Below are 19,778 nucleotides of genomic sequence, written 5' to 3' on the forward strand. Positions count from 1 at the left end.
TGCACTTTGACTTTCTCTCTCTCTCTCTCTCTGCGTCAGTGTATGATATTTCTACTCAACGTTCGTTTTACATAAAGTAGCTTCTGAGCAGAAAGATTCATTCTCTCTCAATCACACGCAGATATATATTACAAGCATTCATGCGTGCCTCTGTGTGCATTTCGTAAATGGCTTCGAGGTAACTCTGGCTGTCTTTCTTCTTGTATGTGATTGCTATGAGATGGGATTTTTATTTTTTTGGGGGAGATGGGATTGTTCAACAAGATTGAAATGAAGATGGGCATTGTAGTTTTGTTTAATTGTATTTGATTGTTTATCTTATTTTTGTCAATTTTCTCTGATTGATTGATGTGGAGCTCAGTGAACTTGCCCCGGGTATGTTTCATGGATATATTATGAGTATTTTTAGATATTTTAAAGGGAAAGAAGTAGTTCCTTTTGAATTGTTAGCAGTCTTTTTCTGTATTTATTCTCCTTTTTCGATTTCTCTGTCAATGGAACTGCACACTTTGATGAACAGAGGTGTCAGATAATGGTTCATGAGCTTAAGGATCAATTTGGTGTTATGAACATTATTGTTCAGTTGATGGGCTTGTCTCTTTGTTAGTATTTTCCAAAAGCATTGTGTTGTGAACTTATGGGTATGCTTATTGTAGGATGATATGAGTATGTAATTCTAGAAATCCTCCTTTATTTCTCTTTTGACAAGCAGAAGTGGAGCACCCCACTTTGTTGCTCCTGAATTGCTTGACATTTTGGTGAAATTTTCGTTGGGGATTAAAGTTTGAGAAGGAGAGTGACTGTTTGAAGTAAGATCTGTAGTTCACAGAGATAGAATTTCTTTCTGGCATTTTAACTACATTTCCACTCTTAAAGAAACTGAAACCAAAAAAATGCTAATTATGTGGTGATTACCATGTGGTTTGTCCTGGAGTAGCATCTGGTTATAGTGGCACATGGCTTTGTGATTGTAATGATGACCAGTAAAATTCAACTGCCTAACTATGGCAGCTGCCAAGGGTTGCAATCTAGGAGGTTTTGGTGGTGGTTGTTGTCATGATTGTTCATCTGAGAAATGAATAACATGCTTCACACTTTTTTTGGAAAATGTTGTATAATCATGCCACGCAAACGTTTTCACTCAGAACAAAGGTTCTATCTGGCAGTCATCATGAACATTGACAGATTGGACCAGGAATAAACACATTAGATTTCTATTTAACTTCTGTTTTCCTTGGCCCCTTATTTTATGAAAACCATTTCATTTCTTTTCATCTGCTTTTGCAATAATTCTATCTCCATCATGTTTATTGTTGAACATTGAGTTCTGCTATACGAAACTTTAATTTTGTGAAAATGATTCCTTTATGGAACTGATGATAATGTTCTGGTAATTTCAATCTTCAACCCTGAACCTGCTGATATAGCACCTACTATCTGCTACTGATACCCATAATAATCTTCCTTATGGTAGAGCATCATCACGAGGTGCTTCTCTAGATTTTTCTGATCTTATTTTGGAGATGATAACTGTGGATATTGATAACTATTCCACAAGTAGAGAAAGTAGCCAAAAAGTTTCTTAGCTGTATGGGTTGGTAAATCAGGAAGGTCCTGTTAGAAGAGAAATACCCAGCAAGTATGCTTTTCTACTACCTACCTTATGGCATGTTTGTTAATATAAGGCTTCCATTTGTATTTTCCTTACGAGTAAATATCTGCACTCACTTGAGGTGGCTTTCACACTGGTCAGGCATTTTGCACATATCTAGGCTCTAATTTTGTTCCTCAGCCATTACTCATGTGTCAAAGAATCACTTTGTATTATCCATATTTACATTCAGTTAGTGGATTTCTCCTTGTGTTAGTAGGTTTCACATGACATTGTGGAATTGTGCTGTGTTTTTATAATAGGATGATATAAGTATGTAATTTTAGAGGACTCCATTTTTCTTTCAGAAACAGCAGTAGGAGCTCCCACATTGCTGCCTGAGCTTTGGGACAAGTTTTCATTGAGGTTATCAAATTGGTTTGACTTAATCTGAGGAAGGTTTTCTTTCAGGATGCACAGCCACCTTGAGTGATTGGTAGAGTAAATCACAGCTCATTGTAAAACCTAATGTCCTAGCAACATCTAGACTATCTAGTATACCAACAATAATTTCCACATAGGATCCTCACCATCATAAAACAGTAAATCGTTTCGACAAATGATTTTAAATGATATGAAACCTTGACAACAAAATTACAAATTATCTTATTAGTTCCCTAAAATTCTCTTTCATATTCTAGAAAAGCATCTTTATGACCATAGTCAACCACAGAGATTACTGCGTATAAAAGAGCTGTATATTTGCTGACTACTACACAGAAGAGCACTACATTACTCTTTCCTTTTCTTGCCAAGATCCATTTGACAAATGAAAACAAAACCACCATGTTTAAAAATTCAGAAAGTGGACCATGCTTTTGAAATTCAGAAAGTGAGCATGTGTGGAGAAATTGTTGTCAGCCATCAAATGGGATGTTGGTCTTGGTTCATACCTCCAAAGTTTCAGCGTGTTAGTTTCAAATGTTAAGGTTCAATTATCATGTGTTGACTAAATAGCTGGAAAGTATGCCCTTCATCTGTTCCGACTTTTTGCCAATTGAATTGGTTAATTGCATGGAAATGGTGGCTCAGGTTGGCGTCATTGGTTGTCATGATAGTTATTGATTCTTATGCTGTTGCTGCTTATTTTCAGATCTTTTGGAGTGAAGATTCCTGGTAATCATGATGAGGTTGATGTGGAGGCTGGGAGAACAGAAAAGGATAGAGGAAAGGCATTTCGAAGTAAAAGAGTTCTTACAATACACAACCAGGCCTTGTTATCCGGCCTCGCATATTGTTTCTCCTCCTGCAGCATGATACTGGTTAACAAGTATGTCCTCTCCAGTTATGACTTTAATGCTGGAATATCTTTGATGCTGTACCAGGTTAACTTCTATATAAGTTCTCTTCATTTTATTCACCAAAAAAAAAATATAAGCCATAATCGTTTTACATTAACTCTACTATTGTTCAGCTGATTGAAGTAATCTTCTATTTTTTTTATGGACTAATAAGATATTGTTCATGCATGCAGAATTTTGTCTCAGTAGTTATTGTTTCTTTCTTGAATTTCTGTGGAATAATTACCACTGAACCACTCACATGGAGATTAATCAAGGTCTGGTTGCCTGTCAATATTATATTTGTGGGGATGCTGGTCACAAGCATGTTTAGGTACTATTCTTTTGCTTGTTTTGTTTAGTTTATTGGAAATTGTATATTCAAGTATTTGTGCTTTTCGAACCATAAATTTGTTACCATTGACTTATATGCGTCTTTGACTTTGATGCTTCATTTTTCTTCATCACATTCATATACTGCATTTCTTTACAGTTACCAATTTTTTCTTCTTCATGTGCCAAATTTGTTTTGGTACATGTTAATAAATGCAACAGACTTGAATGTTGTATTTTGCTGTATGTCTGCTACTTTTACTTTCTAAGCACCCTTGAACTCAGTTTGTTGTTCATCTGAACTTTCTACTGTTTTACCTGGCTGCCTACTTTCTCTACATTTGGATAATTTTTATTTTTGTTGCTCTTCCAGTTTGTTGATGAGAGTTGATAAAACCTTAAGCAACCCTCATTTTTCTCAGCAGCTGAACTGCTTTCTTTGACCACACAACTGTAGAATTTCCTTTACTTTAGCTGAAATTAATATTCACAAAACGGATCTCGTGATGCTTTCTCCAGGATGGATGTTTTTCTTTCTTTGTCATCGTAAACCATCTACTCACAAAACCGGGGGGGGGGGGGAAGGAGAGAAATCTAAGGCTTTCTTGCTCATATACTTTGATTAATCTGTTTCTGAAGGAAATAAATAAGTCTCTTACTGTATTTTCTCATGCATTCTGCTTTTTATCAGCAAAAAACCTACAGTTTGCTCCTAAATTCACTTTTACATGAAATGTTTCCTCCTCTTAAAAGAACAAATTGTCAAGAAAGTGCCAAGAAGAAATGTTCTACGGATCTTTGTTGATTCCTTCCTACAAATTTCTCCTGAATTCTTTCTTGAAATGTTGCCTAACATGTCTTCCAATTTCGTTGCAGTCTAAGGTACATTAATGTTGCCATGGTTACGGTTTTGAAGAATGTAACCAACGTGATGACTGCTGTTGGTGAGATGTATCTATTCAACAAGCACCATGATAACAGAGTTTGGGCTTCTCTTTTCTTAATGGTATGTCATGAAGGCAAAGATATAAATTGACGGCACTTCTATATATTACTCCTGATTCATGTGGACAGTAGTTCTGCTAGAGCCTAGATAACTAACCATTTTGGTTAGCTGACTCTAATCATTCATTCTTTTAGTTGATTGATGACAGTTGAATTTTGTGAGATCCTAATCTTCAGCATTTGTCATTGTCAATGTCTAATCACATTATCAAAAAAGCTTCAGTTATTAGCACCAACCATTGTAGAATTGTAGTGCTGGTTCAGAATAAGTTCGAACATATATGAGCAAGTAATTACTCAGTAGGATTTCCTTCTGAACTTTACCGGGATGCCCTAGTGATAACCAAGTGAAAACAATCCCATAATAACTTGTCTCACTTAGACAGGTACAAGTTTGTGACTGTTTTGAATAATCACTGAAGCTTTGCATTCATTTTATGCAGATAATTTCAGCAATATCAGGTGGATTTACAGATCTTTCATTTCATGCCATTGGATACACATGGCAGTTTATCAATTGTTTTTTAACAGCATCATATTCTGTAAGTAATCCTTTCTTTTTTGATTCTCAATTCCTCACAATGCTCCTTGGTTACCAGATTCAACATTTGTTGTGTTCTCACAATTCCGCACCATCTCTTTTGTATTTGTCTACTTTGGGATCTTTTTGTTGTATCTCGAAATGCTCTATTGATCCATCTTTGTTGCATGACAAAAAATATAAGATTGAATCTTGCTTGCTTAAATCCATGCTAAGCTGTTCATGGCGTACTGGAATTGGTAGTTTTTCAGGTAAATTTCAGTTCCACCATGGATGAAGCATCATTCTTGTACATGTCCATGCTTGTTTGCATCTTGTGCGTGACCAACTAGAATTTTCTTATGTGTAGCTGTATACCGCTCTGTTCTTGTCTATGCTATAGTGCAAAAGTTTTGGGAGGGAAGTCATCCCTTTAATTTATGTGCATAAAAAATTAGCCTCTGCATCATTGCTTGCATTTCCAATGTTCATTCCTAAGTTCTTTTTGTACAGTTTTATTCTGACTAACCTGCAAATCGTAAGCATTTGACCACCATGCAGATACTGCTGTACTTCACTATTTAGCTAATGCATTTTATGTAAATTGTTGGTAATTCTTATGCTTTCTGGCTTATGACTGTCTGTTAACTATCTTACTGTGGTGCAGTTGACGCTGCGTAGGGTCATGGATACTGCAAAACAAGTCACCAAATCTGGAGATCTGAACGAGTTCTCGATGGTCATGCTAAACAATACTCTTTCACTTCCTCTAGGCATCCTGCTAATTTTCGTATTCAATGAGGTCGATTATCTTTCAAGGACGTGAGTAATAACTTATTATGTGAATATAACCTGAAACTTTTCTGTCTCTCAAATAATTCATTTTTACTTGTATAGCATCTTTTCTTATTTAGTTTGGCAATACAACTACAGAAATAACAAATCTTGAAGCCCACAACTCTAAAGTGAAGCTAACTCTTTGCGCTCTGACGCAAAACTCGCCGTCTTTTTACTTTACTAAGTCATACTTTCATGCTTCCTTAGTACAATTTGAAAACTTAACAAACATGATGCAATGTTAGTCCCACAACTCAGACACACATTTGCCCACCAGTTCTTAATTCTTGGTTAAAAGCCAGAATTGGCCAAAGGGTATGCTAACCTTGTTTTATTTGGCCTTTTGTTGCCGATGGCAGACCACTTTTGGGATCGCCCACGTTTTGGCTGGTGATTACATTTAGTGGATTCTTGGGACTGGCAATCAGCTTCACGTCCATGTGGTTTCTCCATCAAACAGGGGCTACTACATACAGGTAAACTTTTCAAGCTTTTTGCTTCTCTCTCCCTTCTTAGCAAGCTAAAGAAGCATATTTGTATTTACATTCTTGGATTGCTCGTCTTGTTATTCAATGAAACAAAACAATATTCGAGGGGATTTATGAAAATCACATTGGTGGATGGAGTAAAGCTCAAACAGAATGATTTCATACTAATAACCCCATTATAGGCCTCTGGTTCTTCTAGACGTATTTTTCCTGTACCCATTCTTTACATTTGTTCATTCTTCAAACATTCTGGTGGATTTCGGTTGAGTCTTCTTGCTAATTCTTTCTGCTGCTGCAGCCTCGTGGGGTCGCTGAACAAGATACCTCTTTCTATAGCAGGTATCGTCCTTTTCAACGTCCCAACAAGTTTGGAGAATTCCGCAAGCATCTTCTTCGGTTAGTTCCTATCAACTGTGTTCGATTCGCATTTGGAATCACTTAAGCCTGACGATGACATTCTTCTGCTGTAGGATTGCTAGCAGGAGTGCTCTTCGCAAGAGCGAAAATGCGCTAACCATCTCAGTTTCTTGAAGGGTTTAGAGTTACAACTGAGCCTTTGTGCAGATCAATTTCTTGCTATGTACCCCTTCACTGCGGCTGTTGTATAACATTTTTCCCTTTGATCATATGAGTTGAAATTGTTAACCAAAAAGAGCACAATGTAACGCAAAAAAAACAGAAATCATAGAGCAATTATTCAACATTTTGTCATACAAAATTTTTAGGCTTTTATTTTAAGAGACTATGTTTGTGAATTTTTCTATTGAATTTTCAATTTTAATTTCAAACGGTGTTTCGATGAGTTTACACGTTCTTCAAAATGTTTTATAAAATGTCTAAAATTTTATAAGATATTACAAAATATTTGATAATTTATTTAGAAAAATAATTTATAAGATCTAAAATTTTAATAAGTCCCTTAAAATTACTTACAAAATTATTTCACAGCAAAAAATTGTTTTTTAAAAATAAAAATTGGGATCTCATAAATTTTAAACATTTTATAATATTTAGAAATTTATTTTTTTTAAAAAAAATTAAATTTAATATCTGTTTAATTTAATTAGTTTACTCAAGTGTGAACACTCCTATAGTTGTTGGCCTTAGAGCCACAATTTTAAATACAGAAGTGGGGTTCTCACCTAAATTTGTAGCCTTAATTTTCAAATTTGGACTTTTGTGAACAATTGATTCCTAGGAGCCTAAGGTCCACCACCTTAATGAGATTCTAGAAGCTCCACTCTAAGATATTTTTTATTTTTTATTTATTTTTTTTACAATTGCATCATGTTCTAGTACATTTCCTTTTTTTTTTTTTTTCTTTTTTGCTTTTTTTGGTGTTAATGAGCTTAAGGCATATAAAATTGCATCTCCACCCTAAAATTAAATTTAATTACACAAACATCTCATTTTTTTTTTAAAAAGTTTATTTTCTGAAGTTGTAATTGTAAAAATTTACACAAACACCTTTTGAAATAAATTATATTGGCACTCCCTCAAAGTACTTATAATTTAGTAAAGAGCATAAAATGTTTATATGATTCGATTTAATTTCAGGGGTGTCGATGTAATTTAACATAATCCTTAACATGAATGGCCTTTTATACCTTTTCTTTTTTATAATCTTGGGGGTAAGTTACATTAATAACCCCTATGGTTGGATTTAATTTCATAAAAATTCTGTATTCTTTGTAAAATTACAATACACCCTTTATTCAGTAATGAAAGTTTACACACAACACTCTACATTGCACTAACATTCCTTCAAGAATGTATCTGCAATTTTATAAAAAAAAATATAAAGTATTTGTGTAATTAAATTTAATCTCACGACAAATTTAATTAAAATAACTAATTTATTCCTTGTGAGGTATATATCCAACAACTTGGGCCATGAACATTTCAACAAGAATTAGACCACTCAACTGATCCACATATTGTAGAGCACAAATGTTGTCAAGTATTCTTAAAATCTACTCCATACTTGCTAATTATTTAATAATTGAAATTCAATTCAGAAAAATGAAATAATGTACTAGATGAAAGGCCCGCCATCACTTAAATTCAGAAGGATCTTACAAAGGTGATCTCGACCATCACTTAAAAAAGTTGATAGCTGCTTTTTTGCCATTTAACGCCCCTTTATGAACCTCCCCTTGTGGTTATCCTTCAAGGGGTTTTCAATGAGATCTCAGAGTGCGAAAATCATAGAAAGTAGTTGCTTAAAGATAATGCCCTTAGGTCTTTATTTTTAATCTAGCTTTATTCGATCCTGAGGAAATGAAGCTCTAAAAAAAGAGTTGACATTTATATAGTAAATAAAATATAAGAGGTACTAGGATTTGGAATAAGAATTTTGATTTAGGAAAAAATAGGTTTTATGCAATTTAGTTGTTTGATTAAAATATTATTTGAAATTTGAAGAAATTTACTACATCTAAAATTAGAGTGATGCCATGTTTGTAATTTGTAAGTACAAGCACCTTCTATTAAAAGATAAAGCTTACACAAACACTCTCTAAAAACAATACGCTGAGGAATTTAGCTGTAATTTTACGAAAAACAGAAAGTATTTGTATATTTGATTTAATTTTAAGAAGTTTCAATGTAATTTATTCAATTATTTATTGAAATAGTAAACATAAAATAAAAAAAATAGAAAATAACAATTATAAGACATGTAGTAATGAGGACAGGAAATTGACCAACTTCCAACTGAAAACTACCTACCACCCTTTCCCACCACCATTCCTCTCTCTCTCTCTCTCTCTCTCTCTCTTTCCTGATTCTTTGTTTTTGTGTTGGCGATTGCATTAATGTCCGCACCACACAAGAAAAATTACTGCGCAAAGACAAACTCCTAAGCTCAACTCCACAGCGTTAAAACCACACAACCAATTCCTACTTGCTCTACTTTTGTATAGTATAAGTATAGTGTACAGGATTCTCCGTCACGTTTCTGTTTTACTATTCTGTCCACATACTCAACCAACCACTACTACTCTTCTTTTCTTTGCGTGTTTTAGTTCAACACCTGAAGCTCCCAAACCCCCCCAGTAATTAGGAGGGGAAAAGGAATTTCAAGAATTTCTGTATTCTTTCTTTCCGATTTCAGAAACCCAGAATTTTCTTTTCTGGATTTTAGGTATGGGTTTCTTTTCTTGTTTCTTTTAGTTGAAATCTGCTCTTTCTTCTTCTTTTTTGTTTAATTTGTCCTTTTTTTTCTGGAGAAGAAGAAAGTTTTTGAGTGCAATGTTTTGATTAAGTGGCTGCTTGATTAGTGTTTTTCTTCCTATTCTCTTGGGGAAAAATAGAAGATTTACATGTTTGATTTGTCATAGGAAGGAAATTTAAGTTCATTTGGGAATTGGGATTTCTTGCGGGAGTTCTCTAGATTTCATGATGTTATTCATTGTTATGAGGCTCCTGAGGTGATTAGATGGATAATAGTTTCTACGTACCTATTTGGCGGTACACATTTTATGTAATGTTAGCTATTGTGCCTATTTATTGCTAGACGTCGCGCCTTGTAGCTGCCTGATATATGTTCAAGTGCCTCTACTTGGTTTATGTGGATTAAAGTGATGGAATTTTATGCCTGGAGTTAAAATAGAGTTTCTAGGTGCCTCACAACTCTGCATTAGGTTCGTTATTGCATTGTAGTATTGCCGCTTTGTTCATAGTGGAGATATGTGGGGTTGGCGGATACTTATGCCTTGGTTGTACGTGTCTATTGTTTTACTCTTTTATGAACTCCATGATATTTAGTCGCTCTATTAGGAGATGTAAAATGCTCGAATCTGTTGTTGCATAACTTGACGATTTCTGTGTTTATTGTGGTCGTCCCAGTGATTTGTTGGTTGACAGTTTTTGTTTTGTGTGCTTAATATGCATTGATTACTTTCAGAATGTAAACAAGGGACAGAACATCAATACATGATGGGAGCCTATAACTAGCTACATTTTGTATGTTCAATAGATGGAAAAATGGAGAATGTCGAATGTTGTACAGTTATTAGTCAAGATTCAGAATGCAGCTTTCGATCTTACTGCCAAAAAATTCGGTCTACGGATGAATGTAGAATGTTGCTACGGCTTATAAGTCTCTAGTCTCATATCCTATTTTACTTCCCTAGTTATTTATACAGTATGTTCATCATGAGAAAATCAATTGGATGATAGTTGAACTTAGAAATCTTGGGCCCAATTGGTCATTCATTTTCTACTGGAAGCTGGATATCTGATATAGGTTATTGTAGTCTGATTAATCTGATTCTTTTCATACTGCACCATGGAACTGTTGCCAGCAGAAAGGCTTTGGATGAGTGCTGATAGCAGACTACTTCTGTTGTTAATTTGTTCAGTTTCAGTTGCATTCACTTCCAGGATGTCGAGTTTGGAGGAGCCCCTTGGTCTCGACAAGTTGCCAAGCTTGAGCAATATTGATCGGCTTTATAGGTTCTCATCCAGTGCATGCAGGCCTATCAGAGAAGATATGGGAATGGGAAACTGCTGGATTGAAGGGAGAAGTTGCAGCTCATCTAATAGCTGCAAGTAAGTGTATTTTCTTCGTTTCTCCTTGAAATTTCAAGAAATGATTGCTATTTGGTTTCTATGTTTGTATTTGTTCAACATCAGTTCCCTTGTTTATGCATCTCTTTTTCCACACACGAGATCTCAAGCATGCCAAGCCTTCTGTGCATTGCAATCAGTTATCTAGTCTTTAGAATTGATGTACATGATTGAAATGCATTGTTGTTGCGTACCTTGCTTTTTGCATAGATCTCTTGATGTTGCCTAGATTTAGCAAAAGTAAAAGTATATCTGGAATTAATGGTTTAATATTTAGAAATTATACTTATTACGGTTTAAACATGGTTATTTACTTTTACCAAACTCAAAAAACTAACACCAACTGCATTTTTCTCATGATGAATATGAAAATTCCAAATCGAACCTATGATCTCCAAACTATCATAGTTGTGTGTAAAGCAGTTCCTAACCAATGATAATATCCTCTCTTCTGCGTTACTGCTTCCAATCAGAAAAACCAACAAAGTGGCTGAATTTTTACTATTCGTGCATCTAAAATTTCAGTGTTGTTGTCTTGTCACCTTTGTGAATGGTTTTTTCCTTTTATTTTTCTTTTCTCCAGTGAAGATTTTGAAGATAACACAGAAGAACCTGTTACGTGGAGAAGACAAAGGAGAAACTCATTGCAAAGAACTTCAAGCCTAGGTAGGAGTTGTGTGGCTTGTGGAACCATGAGGGATTTGCACTACTTGTCCAATTATCAGTGTCGATCCTACTGCAATGACAACTGCACAGGAGAATTGAAATATAAGGTAATCCATATAATCGAGTTAAAAGTTTTGCTAAGTCCTCAAAAGAACCGCTATTTAAGGTGCTGAATATTATAGCAATTAAAAACAGCTTCATTTCAGACAGGAATGCAAGTATATTTTGTTCCGTTATTGGACTTTTGTAAGTCCTTTGATTATATGTAAGCAATTGTCCTGCATGATCATCTTTGCCTTGGTTTAGCTAGCATGGCTTTGAGTGAAAAATCATCTTTTGCATTATGTAGCTTTTCAAAGACATACCAAGATATGTGAAGATAGTGGAAGTTGGCCCCAGGGATGGATTACAAAATGAGAAGACAATCGTCCCTACATCCGTCAAAGTCAAATTGATCCGCAAATTAGTTTCTTGTGGCTTGCCCGTTGTTGAAGCTACAAGTTTTGTTTCACCAAAGTGGGTGCCACAGGTGATCAATTTATTCAAAAATCTTTCTCATCCATTCGCTCTCATGATTTAAACTTATATTTGAAGGCTTTACTGGGTAGAATGCATGTTTTTATTTGTCTAATTTAATTTCTTCTATTTGATTGAAAATAGCTGGCAGATGCAAAGGATGTCATGGATGCAGTTAAGAATTTGGAAGGTGTTAGATTGCCTGTGCTGACACCCAATCTTAAGGTGGGTAACCTTTAGTTTTCCAGTTCGGTCCTGCAGTTTCCACACTTGTCAAAGGAGAAGAAATTCTGATATTTAATTCAAATAACTGATAGGGCTTCGAAGCAGCTGTTGCAGCTGGTGCAAAAGAAGTGGCTGTGTTTGCATCAGCTTCTGAGTCATTTTCGAAATCGAATATCAACTGCAGCATTGAAGAGAGCCTTGCTCGTTATCGTGCTGTAACTTCTGCTGCCAAAAAGCTTTCAATTCCTGTGCGCGGGTATGACTTGTTTTTCCCACCTTTATGGCCATCCCCTTCTTACCACAATTCTTGATGTAACTGTTACAGATAGTACACAGAGACTAAGAACAAAGTGCATTCTTCACCATTATAGATTGAGATATCTATTTGATTTTCGACAGGTATGTCTCGTGTGTTGTTGGCTGCCCAGTTGAAGGATTTATCTCTCCATCAAAAGTTGCATATGTAGCAAAGGAACTTCATAACATGGGTTGTTTTGAGATTTCACTTGGAGATACAATTGGAGTTGCTACACCTGGTAATTGTCTAGCGACTCCTTGTTATCTCACCTCAAGTCTTTCTTGCATTTACGTGTGATCTGTAAGGTTACAAGAGACCATTTCAAACACAGCTGCAAGAACAGCAATTTTGTTCATTAATCGTGGCAGTTCTCTCATGAAATTCATTTGATGTCATCCATGTTAAAACCGGTCTCTGTTTGCTCAATATATTCAAAAGCTGATCCCCATTTCTTTTCAAGATCTTCCCTTTTCTCTCATCAAGTTCTGTAACTGTATTATCACTTAATTCTGTGTTCTCCTTGTGGTTCCTGATATATGGTGTAGATGTTCATGAGATACTTATAGGAGAGATAATGGACGACTAAGAGTATAAGTACAAATGTACTTCATCACTTTCCAGCAATTTATGCTTTGAAATTCATTTTCCTGAGTTCCAAACTCACTTGAGGATGTCTGTATTATATTTTGGCACAGGTACTGTTCTCCCTATGCTTGAAGCTGTGATGGCTGTTGTCCCTGTCGAGAAACTAGCTGTTCATTTCCATGACACCTACGGCCAATCTCTTCCTAATATTCTGTTATCCCTCCAAGTAAGTAACTTCTCTCTAATGCTGCCATGAATATTGCAGTAAGGATCTGGTCATGACCGTCCATTATCATTTGCAATATCATAAAACGAAGGGAAAATTGCATGGAGACCTGCAGAGGTTGGATATACTGCGAATTGCCCCCTCAATTTTTTAAAATTACACTAGCGTCCATGTCGCTACATTCACATTACATATTTCCAGTGGCCATCAGGTCTTTCCAGAAAAATCTCTCATGCAAAAACATGACTGCAAGAAGTACAGTTTAAATTTTTAAAATCGAATGTCCGTTTTTTTTCCAGTATGCATAAGCCTTAGGAGCGGCATTGTACAGTAATTACAACCATTTTATGAGCTACCTAAGACTCAGAAGTATGTGAAGAAATTTAATTTGCACAGACTGAGGCATAAATCATGCTCCACACTTATTTTTCCTCTTGCTTACATGTCATGCATGAAGTGATTTTGCTCATTAGCCCTTGAATTCTTCATTCATAGATGGGAATCAGCACGGTGGATTCCTCAGTTTCGGGTCTAGGAGGGTGCCCATATGCCAGGGGAGCTTCTGGAAACGTTGCCACAGAGGATGTCGTCTACATGCTTAACGGTCTTGGTGTGAAAACCAATATTGACATGGACAAGCTCTTGTCAGCTGGAGAGTATATAAACCAGTATCTGGGCCGTCAATCAGGCTCCAAGACAGCCGTTGCACTGAGCCGTATCAATGCAGATGCCTCCAATATTTGAGACGTCTGATGTTGGGAGAGACGATCACCTCAACGCTTTCCATTGACCATAATGTCACGCTGAGGAACATAGCTATATTATCGTTTAAACGTTGATATGCTGCTCCAAGCAGCAGTCTGCTTACTGCAAAAGAAATGATACCTCTTGAAAATATGAAAATTCAAGAACCATTTTATTGTTGTACTGGCATATGATTATGCAGAAGTTAGTAACTTTTATCACTGTGTGGGAGCTAGTTCAATTACTTGCATTTCCCCTTTGGCCGTCGGGATTTTCTATCACATTTTGATATTACGCGATGTCGTACTAATGTACGGTCACCATTTGTCATTTTTAAAAATTAAATTCAACTGCAATTTATTTTTATTAACTTTGTGTTTGAATCAAATACCTTGTAGCATATTCTATAAGTGTGTAATTTTTTAAAATATTTAAAATACAATTTTATTAATTTTTAGCTAAAAATTTACTTAAAAGTATATATAAAATGACAATTCAATACAAATTACTGGATTTAGAAAAACTTATTGACACACAAAAAAAAGTAGATATATAATATTGGAGAGAGGAAAAATGCATGATTTTATTTATAAAAAAAGTAATATACCAAAAATAGTTATGCAATACCAAGTAACATGTCCCTAAATTTAAGTCTAATTAGTTACCTATGGTTAGGAGGAATAATATATAAAAAGAAATACTAATTTTTTTTAAAAAAATAATATTTTATTATAAATACATCATTAATTTTATATATATTACATTTATTCATTATAAGTATAAAATGATACCATCAGAATGTTGAATAGAGGATAAGAATAAATTTTTTATTGACACGAGCATTTTTATCCAAAACCTAAGGAAAAGACGATAGATGTAAACGGATACTTCTAAGAGGGGGTATAAATATAATTTTAGAATCTTTTGGGGCAAAAGATAATTTTATATTTTAGAAGGGCTGTAGTGTAATTAATTCTAAAACCAATTACAAAAGTTGGCGCGAAGAAGTAGGTAAATTGGATTACAGTTCCGAAAAAGAAGCAAACGCTCCTGCAACCCCAATTCTCTGTTTCCTCTGTGGTTTAGTTTTTGGCAGTCTCCTCAGTGTTTTTTCTCAAATTCTCCGCAAAAACTCATCATTCTCTGCAATTCTCAACGCAAACGAAGCAATGGACGGACGGCTTTCACTTCCGCTCTATGCTCGCCGGGTGTTGATGAAGGATCTGATCGTCAACAGGCTCTATATGTTCGTCAACAGGATTGCTGTACTGGTCTTGTTTTACTATAGAGCTACCAGTCTTGACCGTGTTATCAAAACCAGGGAGATTCCTCTTATTCCCTATCAAAACCAGTCTTATTCACGTTTCTCTGGATTCTTTACCAAGCTTACAGATGGAGACCCGCTAAACTTGCGGTGTACCCGGAAAGATTACCGGAAGTGAGAAGATGTGTTCATATGCACGCTGACCCGAGCAAAGAGCCCTCCCTGGGGGTGATGAACACCGTTATAGCGGCTATGGCGCTTGATTACCCTCCTGATAAGCTTGCTGTTTATCTACAGGATGATGGGGGTTCTTACGTTACTTTAAATGCCAGTCGTGAAGCCTGGAAATTTGCCAGATTCTGGGTTCCACTCCGGAGAAAGTATGAGTTGAAAATTGCTTGCCCAGCAGCTTATTTTTCGTCCAAGGAAAGTGCTCATGAGAAGTTCATTGGCAGCAGTGAGTTCGCAGCTGAGAAGAAGATAATCGAGGTTTGTATTAAAAATAGGATTAACCAAAATAGTGTTGACTGTAACAAGTTTGATTTGCTTTTCTTTTTCTTTTTTCCCCGAAATTTTCTGGTTTTGGGTGCAGAAAAGCTACACCGAATTCCAGGAAGCTCTGGAGAAGAATTCAGTAAATGCTAGCGCTTCCGTTAGCGGAGATCGTCCACCTTTAATCGAGGTATAAAGTTTTGTAATAGGGTTCACAATCATAATTTGGTGATTTAGAATTTTAAACACAAAGTTTCTTACATGAACATTTTATGCCCTTTAGTATTCTATCCAAGTTGAAGCTATCAAATGGAGTATATTCAGAGGGTGAACCCCATCGATGTCTCAAGAAACTTAATTAGGGCAGTACATGAATATATACAGACCTATAAGTTGTTGATTTCAAAGTTTTGAAATAAAAAGTGCCCCCCCAGATTGTAATTTACAATAATGAAGCTGAGCTTAAACAACTGTTGTTCTTATAGAACTAGGGTTAGATTTATCTGCACTTTTAGCCACTTTGATTTTGAAATAGATTTCTTGTGGGAGCATGAGGTTTTCTATACCCAACCTGTTGCTCACTTATAAAGAATTCGACCTTATGCTTCATTGATGGATAGAATTGAGAGCTGGACTACTCGAATTTGGAACCAAGGGTATGCTGCTAAATGTACCAGCAGATATTTTGATGCTTTCTGATGGTTATTCTCAATTTGGTCTCTCATTTTCTTATTCACAAGCAAGAAAAGATCACTGACTGGACCATATGTGTTTTCCCTGTCTGCCACAGTGAATGTGTCTCTGTACTTTGTAAAATCAAACTTCCACCAATAAAGTTCTAGGAATAGACCAAAAAAGAAAAATTAGAGAAAGTAAGACTGGGAGCACCATAATATACCCACACAACTAGATTCAACAAGGTAAAATGTACTAACTTCTTGTTGTAACCTTTTATTGACAGGTGATGACAGATGAAAACGGGGATTCCAACCTAAAAGAGATGCCTCTTCTTGTTTATGTTTTTTGGGGAAAAAGGCCTTGTCATCCACACCATTTCAAAGGAGGAGCAATCAATGTTCTAGTAAACTCTCTTTGTCCCTCTGCCTTTTTTGTTCTATGAAGGAATTTTCTCCATTTCCGAAGCAGCAACAAGATTGTAGAATATATGTGAACTAAGTGTCCGTACCAACGTTACAAATGTGCAGTAAAAAGTACTCTACCGAGTAGAATGGAGAGTTCATATTTGCTGACATCTCTTTTCTTCTTTATCCTTTTCCTTTTACACATACATTATGCTTATATCTAAAATCATTTGCATCTCTGAGTATGTGCAGTAATCAGCAATGCTCCCTACTTTCTGGTGCTAGACTGTGACATTTACTGCTACAGTCCATCATCGGCTCGCAAAGCTATGTGCTTCTATCTTGACCTGAAAATTGCTCCACAAATAGCTTGGGTGCAGTTCCCTCAAAAATTTCATAAGAGTGAGCATGATATCTATGGTGGTTCATTGAATGCCATTTCCGTATGTGATCTCAGACATTTTGGTGTTGTACTTGGTCAGATAATAACCACAAATTATTTACTTTTATCAATATAATTTATTTCTACAGAAATGTAATATAGGCTATGATGGGCTTAGAGGACCTAACATATATGGCTGCAACTTTGTCATGACAAGGGAAGCGGTCTACGGAACTGGGAAGATTGATAAGGGTACTTTTAGTTATCAGAACTGCAAAATGATAACCTAAGTTGGTGTTTCGTAAACCATACTTCACTTTTCATTTTATTTCCAGAAACCAATGAAGAAGTCATTTGGTTCAAGTAATGAGTTCATTAGATCACTCTACAAAAGTTACAAGCCACAGTTGGTGGAGGACAGAAAGCCCTCTGGTGAATTGCAGAAAGAGCTCCAACTGCTAGCCTCTTGTACTTATGACAATGGAACCTAATGGGGAGTAGAGGCAAATACATACTGTTAGATTCTGAAAGTGAACCCTTTAAAGAATCATGTACAAAGGGAATCATAATTTACTACTTGTTTCACTTGCAGGTTGGTTACAGATACTTCACTGCAGTGGAGGATGCTCTTACAAGTATTAGTTTGCACTGTAAAGGCTGGATTTCTGTGTATATTGCCCCTGCCAGTCCATGTTTCTTGGGTGCATCCACTACAAACCTGAATGATATGTTGGTGCAATAGACACGATGGGCTTTTGGCTCAATGCAAATTGGTCTGTCAAGGTTTTCCCCTCTTATATATGGCCCTTTGAGAATGGCAATTCTTCAAAGCATGTGTTATACTTACAATACTATGGAAGCTCTCTAAATTCTGCCCGTTTATGGTTTGGCCATCATTCCTCCCATCTGTCTACTTTAAGGCATTCCACTGTATCCGAAGGTGAGTATAAATAGAATAAGGGGCAAAAGCGTGTTTCTTCTTTCATATACGGAAAGTGTACCATTATATTGACCATGCTTACACCTCCCGATGGGTTCTTAATTTGAAGACTTAATATCTGTTTAACCACAATTCGCCGTAACTGGATCAGTGCAGTGGTGCTCATTCACTCATTTTCCTTTGATGCCTTTCTGACTCTTAATTTCTTAAGCTTGTTTCATAGGTTTCAGATCCATATTTTATTGTGTTTGCATTCATCTTTCTCTCATCCCAACTCAAGCATGTACAAGAGACCATTTTCTTTGGGAATCCACTGAGGACCACGGTGTATGAACTGAGGGTTTTGGATGATGAAGTCGGGAGCATGTAACTTATATTGCATTTCTGAATATGATTTTGGACAAAATTGGTTTGTATGAAGCAAATTTTTCTTTAACAAGCAAGGTGGTTGACAATGGACAAGCCAAGTGTTTCGAGCAGGGTATATATGATTTCCAAGCATCACCTTTGCTGCTCATCCCATTTTGCACCTTGTAATTCTTAACTTGTCTGTCTTTATTTTTGGAATCCCAAGGCTCTTTTAGAAGTGCAATGAGTTGTTCGCACAAGCTGTTCTCTCCTTGTTTGCAATAATTGTGAATCACCATTTGTTGGAAGGCATGTTCTTGAGGAAGGACAATGGCCGAATTGCACTGTCTGTTACTCTGCTCTCTGTAGCAATATCTGCAATCATCTTGTGCTGCCTATCTCTCCTCATTTACTAATTGAAATGATGCAGGCCTCCTTCATTTTCAGTTTTGAGTTACTTCATCAAGTCTTGATGCTCCTTTCATATGGTGTATACATATACTAGCAAGCCAGCATTTCTTAAAATTTTAACATTCTTAAATTCGTACTTACGGAATGCTTGTGTACTGTGCTTTTAATACTAACGTCTATATGTATGTAGATATGTTTAAAACATATCATTTTGAAAGTTGTTTATATATGTACATTCTCTCTTGATTTTTTCTAGAGAAATGAAAATAGATTTTAAATGTTCAATCATTTAAAAAAAGTTTAAATCACAAAAGCAAAGAGCAATATACATAATGTGAGAGGTGGAGATGGCACTCATTTTTAATTTATTCGAATGTAAAATTAATTATTTATGATACTAAGATTATAAATTGCGATTCTTATCAAAATTTGTGTGTATTTTTTATCATTTATGAAACCCACTTTGCATTAGAAAAACTACATTGATACTTACAAGAATTCTCAACAAAAATATATTATATTATTAAGGATTATAACACATAAAAAAGTTTTTGTGTACCCCAAATCAACATATTAATAATAATGATGCAATAAATAGTAATGAGGTTTTTAGTTTAACTTTAAGTTATTTTAAAGTTAAATTATAAAATTCATGAGTATTTTATTCTTCTCGATCTCATTTTTATTTTCAATGTCATAAATAAATTTGTAAATAATCCTTTTAAGAAAAAAAATATTGAAATAGTAAAAGATAGTGAGAGTTATGAATAATTTATAAGATAATTGAAATAAGATTAAGCAGACACCGTCTTAGTCTTAACCCCAAAAATAAAAGACAAGGGCGTCAAAAGTAAAAAGCCAAAACTTTGGGGAGCTGAGTCTAATATTCTTATAAATTCCAACAATTAGTAAG

The 19,778-nt window shown here is 35.4% G+C and overlaps 3 protein-coding genes across 5 annotated transcripts; all 3 read left to right on the forward strand.

Moving 5' to 3' along the window:
* Positions 1–6,815, forward strand: LOC105163708 (GDP-mannose transporter GONST1-like). 2 transcript variants are annotated; one of them, XM_011082148.2, is made up of 9 exons: positions 3–178; positions 2,745–2,976; positions 3,126–3,265; positions 4,141–4,270; positions 4,713–4,811; positions 5,457–5,611; positions 5,986–6,102; positions 6,413–6,510; positions 6,585–6,815. In XM_011082148.2, the coding sequence occupies exons 1-9, from the start codon at positions 168–170 to the stop codon at positions 6,626–6,628; spliced, it is 1,026 nt and encodes a 341-aa protein (XP_011080450.1). In that variant the 5' UTR covers positions 3–167; the 3' UTR covers positions 6,629–6,815. The 2 variants fall into 2 exon arrangements, with proteins under 2 accessions (XP_020550138.1, XP_011080450.1); XM_020694479.1 differs by lacking the exon at positions 3,126–3,265 and having other exon boundaries at positions 1–178; positions 2,745–2,921.
* Positions 8,835–14,245, forward strand: LOC105163709 (hydroxymethylglutaryl-CoA lyase, mitochondrial). Of its 2 annotated transcripts, none has more exons than XM_011082149.2 (9): positions 8,835–9,259; positions 10,479–10,668; positions 11,270–11,459; positions 11,702–11,881; positions 12,013–12,093; positions 12,186–12,349; positions 12,493–12,629; positions 13,087–13,202; positions 13,698–14,245. In XM_011082149.2, exons 2-9 carry the CDS (start codon positions 10,502–10,504, stop codon positions 13,944–13,946), a joined length of 1,284 nt encoding a protein of 427 aa, XP_011080451.1. In that variant the 5' UTR covers positions 8,835–9,259; positions 10,479–10,501; the 3' UTR covers positions 13,947–14,245. The 2 variants fall into 2 exon arrangements, with proteins under 2 accessions (XP_011080451.1, XP_011080454.1); XM_011082152.2 differs by having other exon boundaries at positions 10,485–10,668.
* LOC110012161 (cellulose synthase-like protein E1) lies at positions 14,991–17,908 on the forward strand. The gene is made up of 3 exons (XM_020694859.1): positions 14,991–15,699; positions 15,803–15,892; positions 17,759–17,908. The coding sequence occupies exons 1-3, from the start codon at positions 15,403–15,405 to the stop codon at positions 17,906–17,908; spliced, it is 537 nt and encodes a 178-aa protein (XP_020550518.1). The 5' UTR covers positions 14,991–15,402.

The sequence above is a fragment of the Sesamum indicum genome, linkage group LG6, assembly GCF_000512975.1.
Source record: "Sesamum indicum cultivar Zhongzhi No. 13 linkage group LG6, S_indicum_v1.0, whole genome shotgun sequence".
Taxonomy (NCBI): Eukaryota; Viridiplantae; Streptophyta; class Magnoliopsida; order Lamiales; family Pedaliaceae; genus Sesamum; species Sesamum indicum.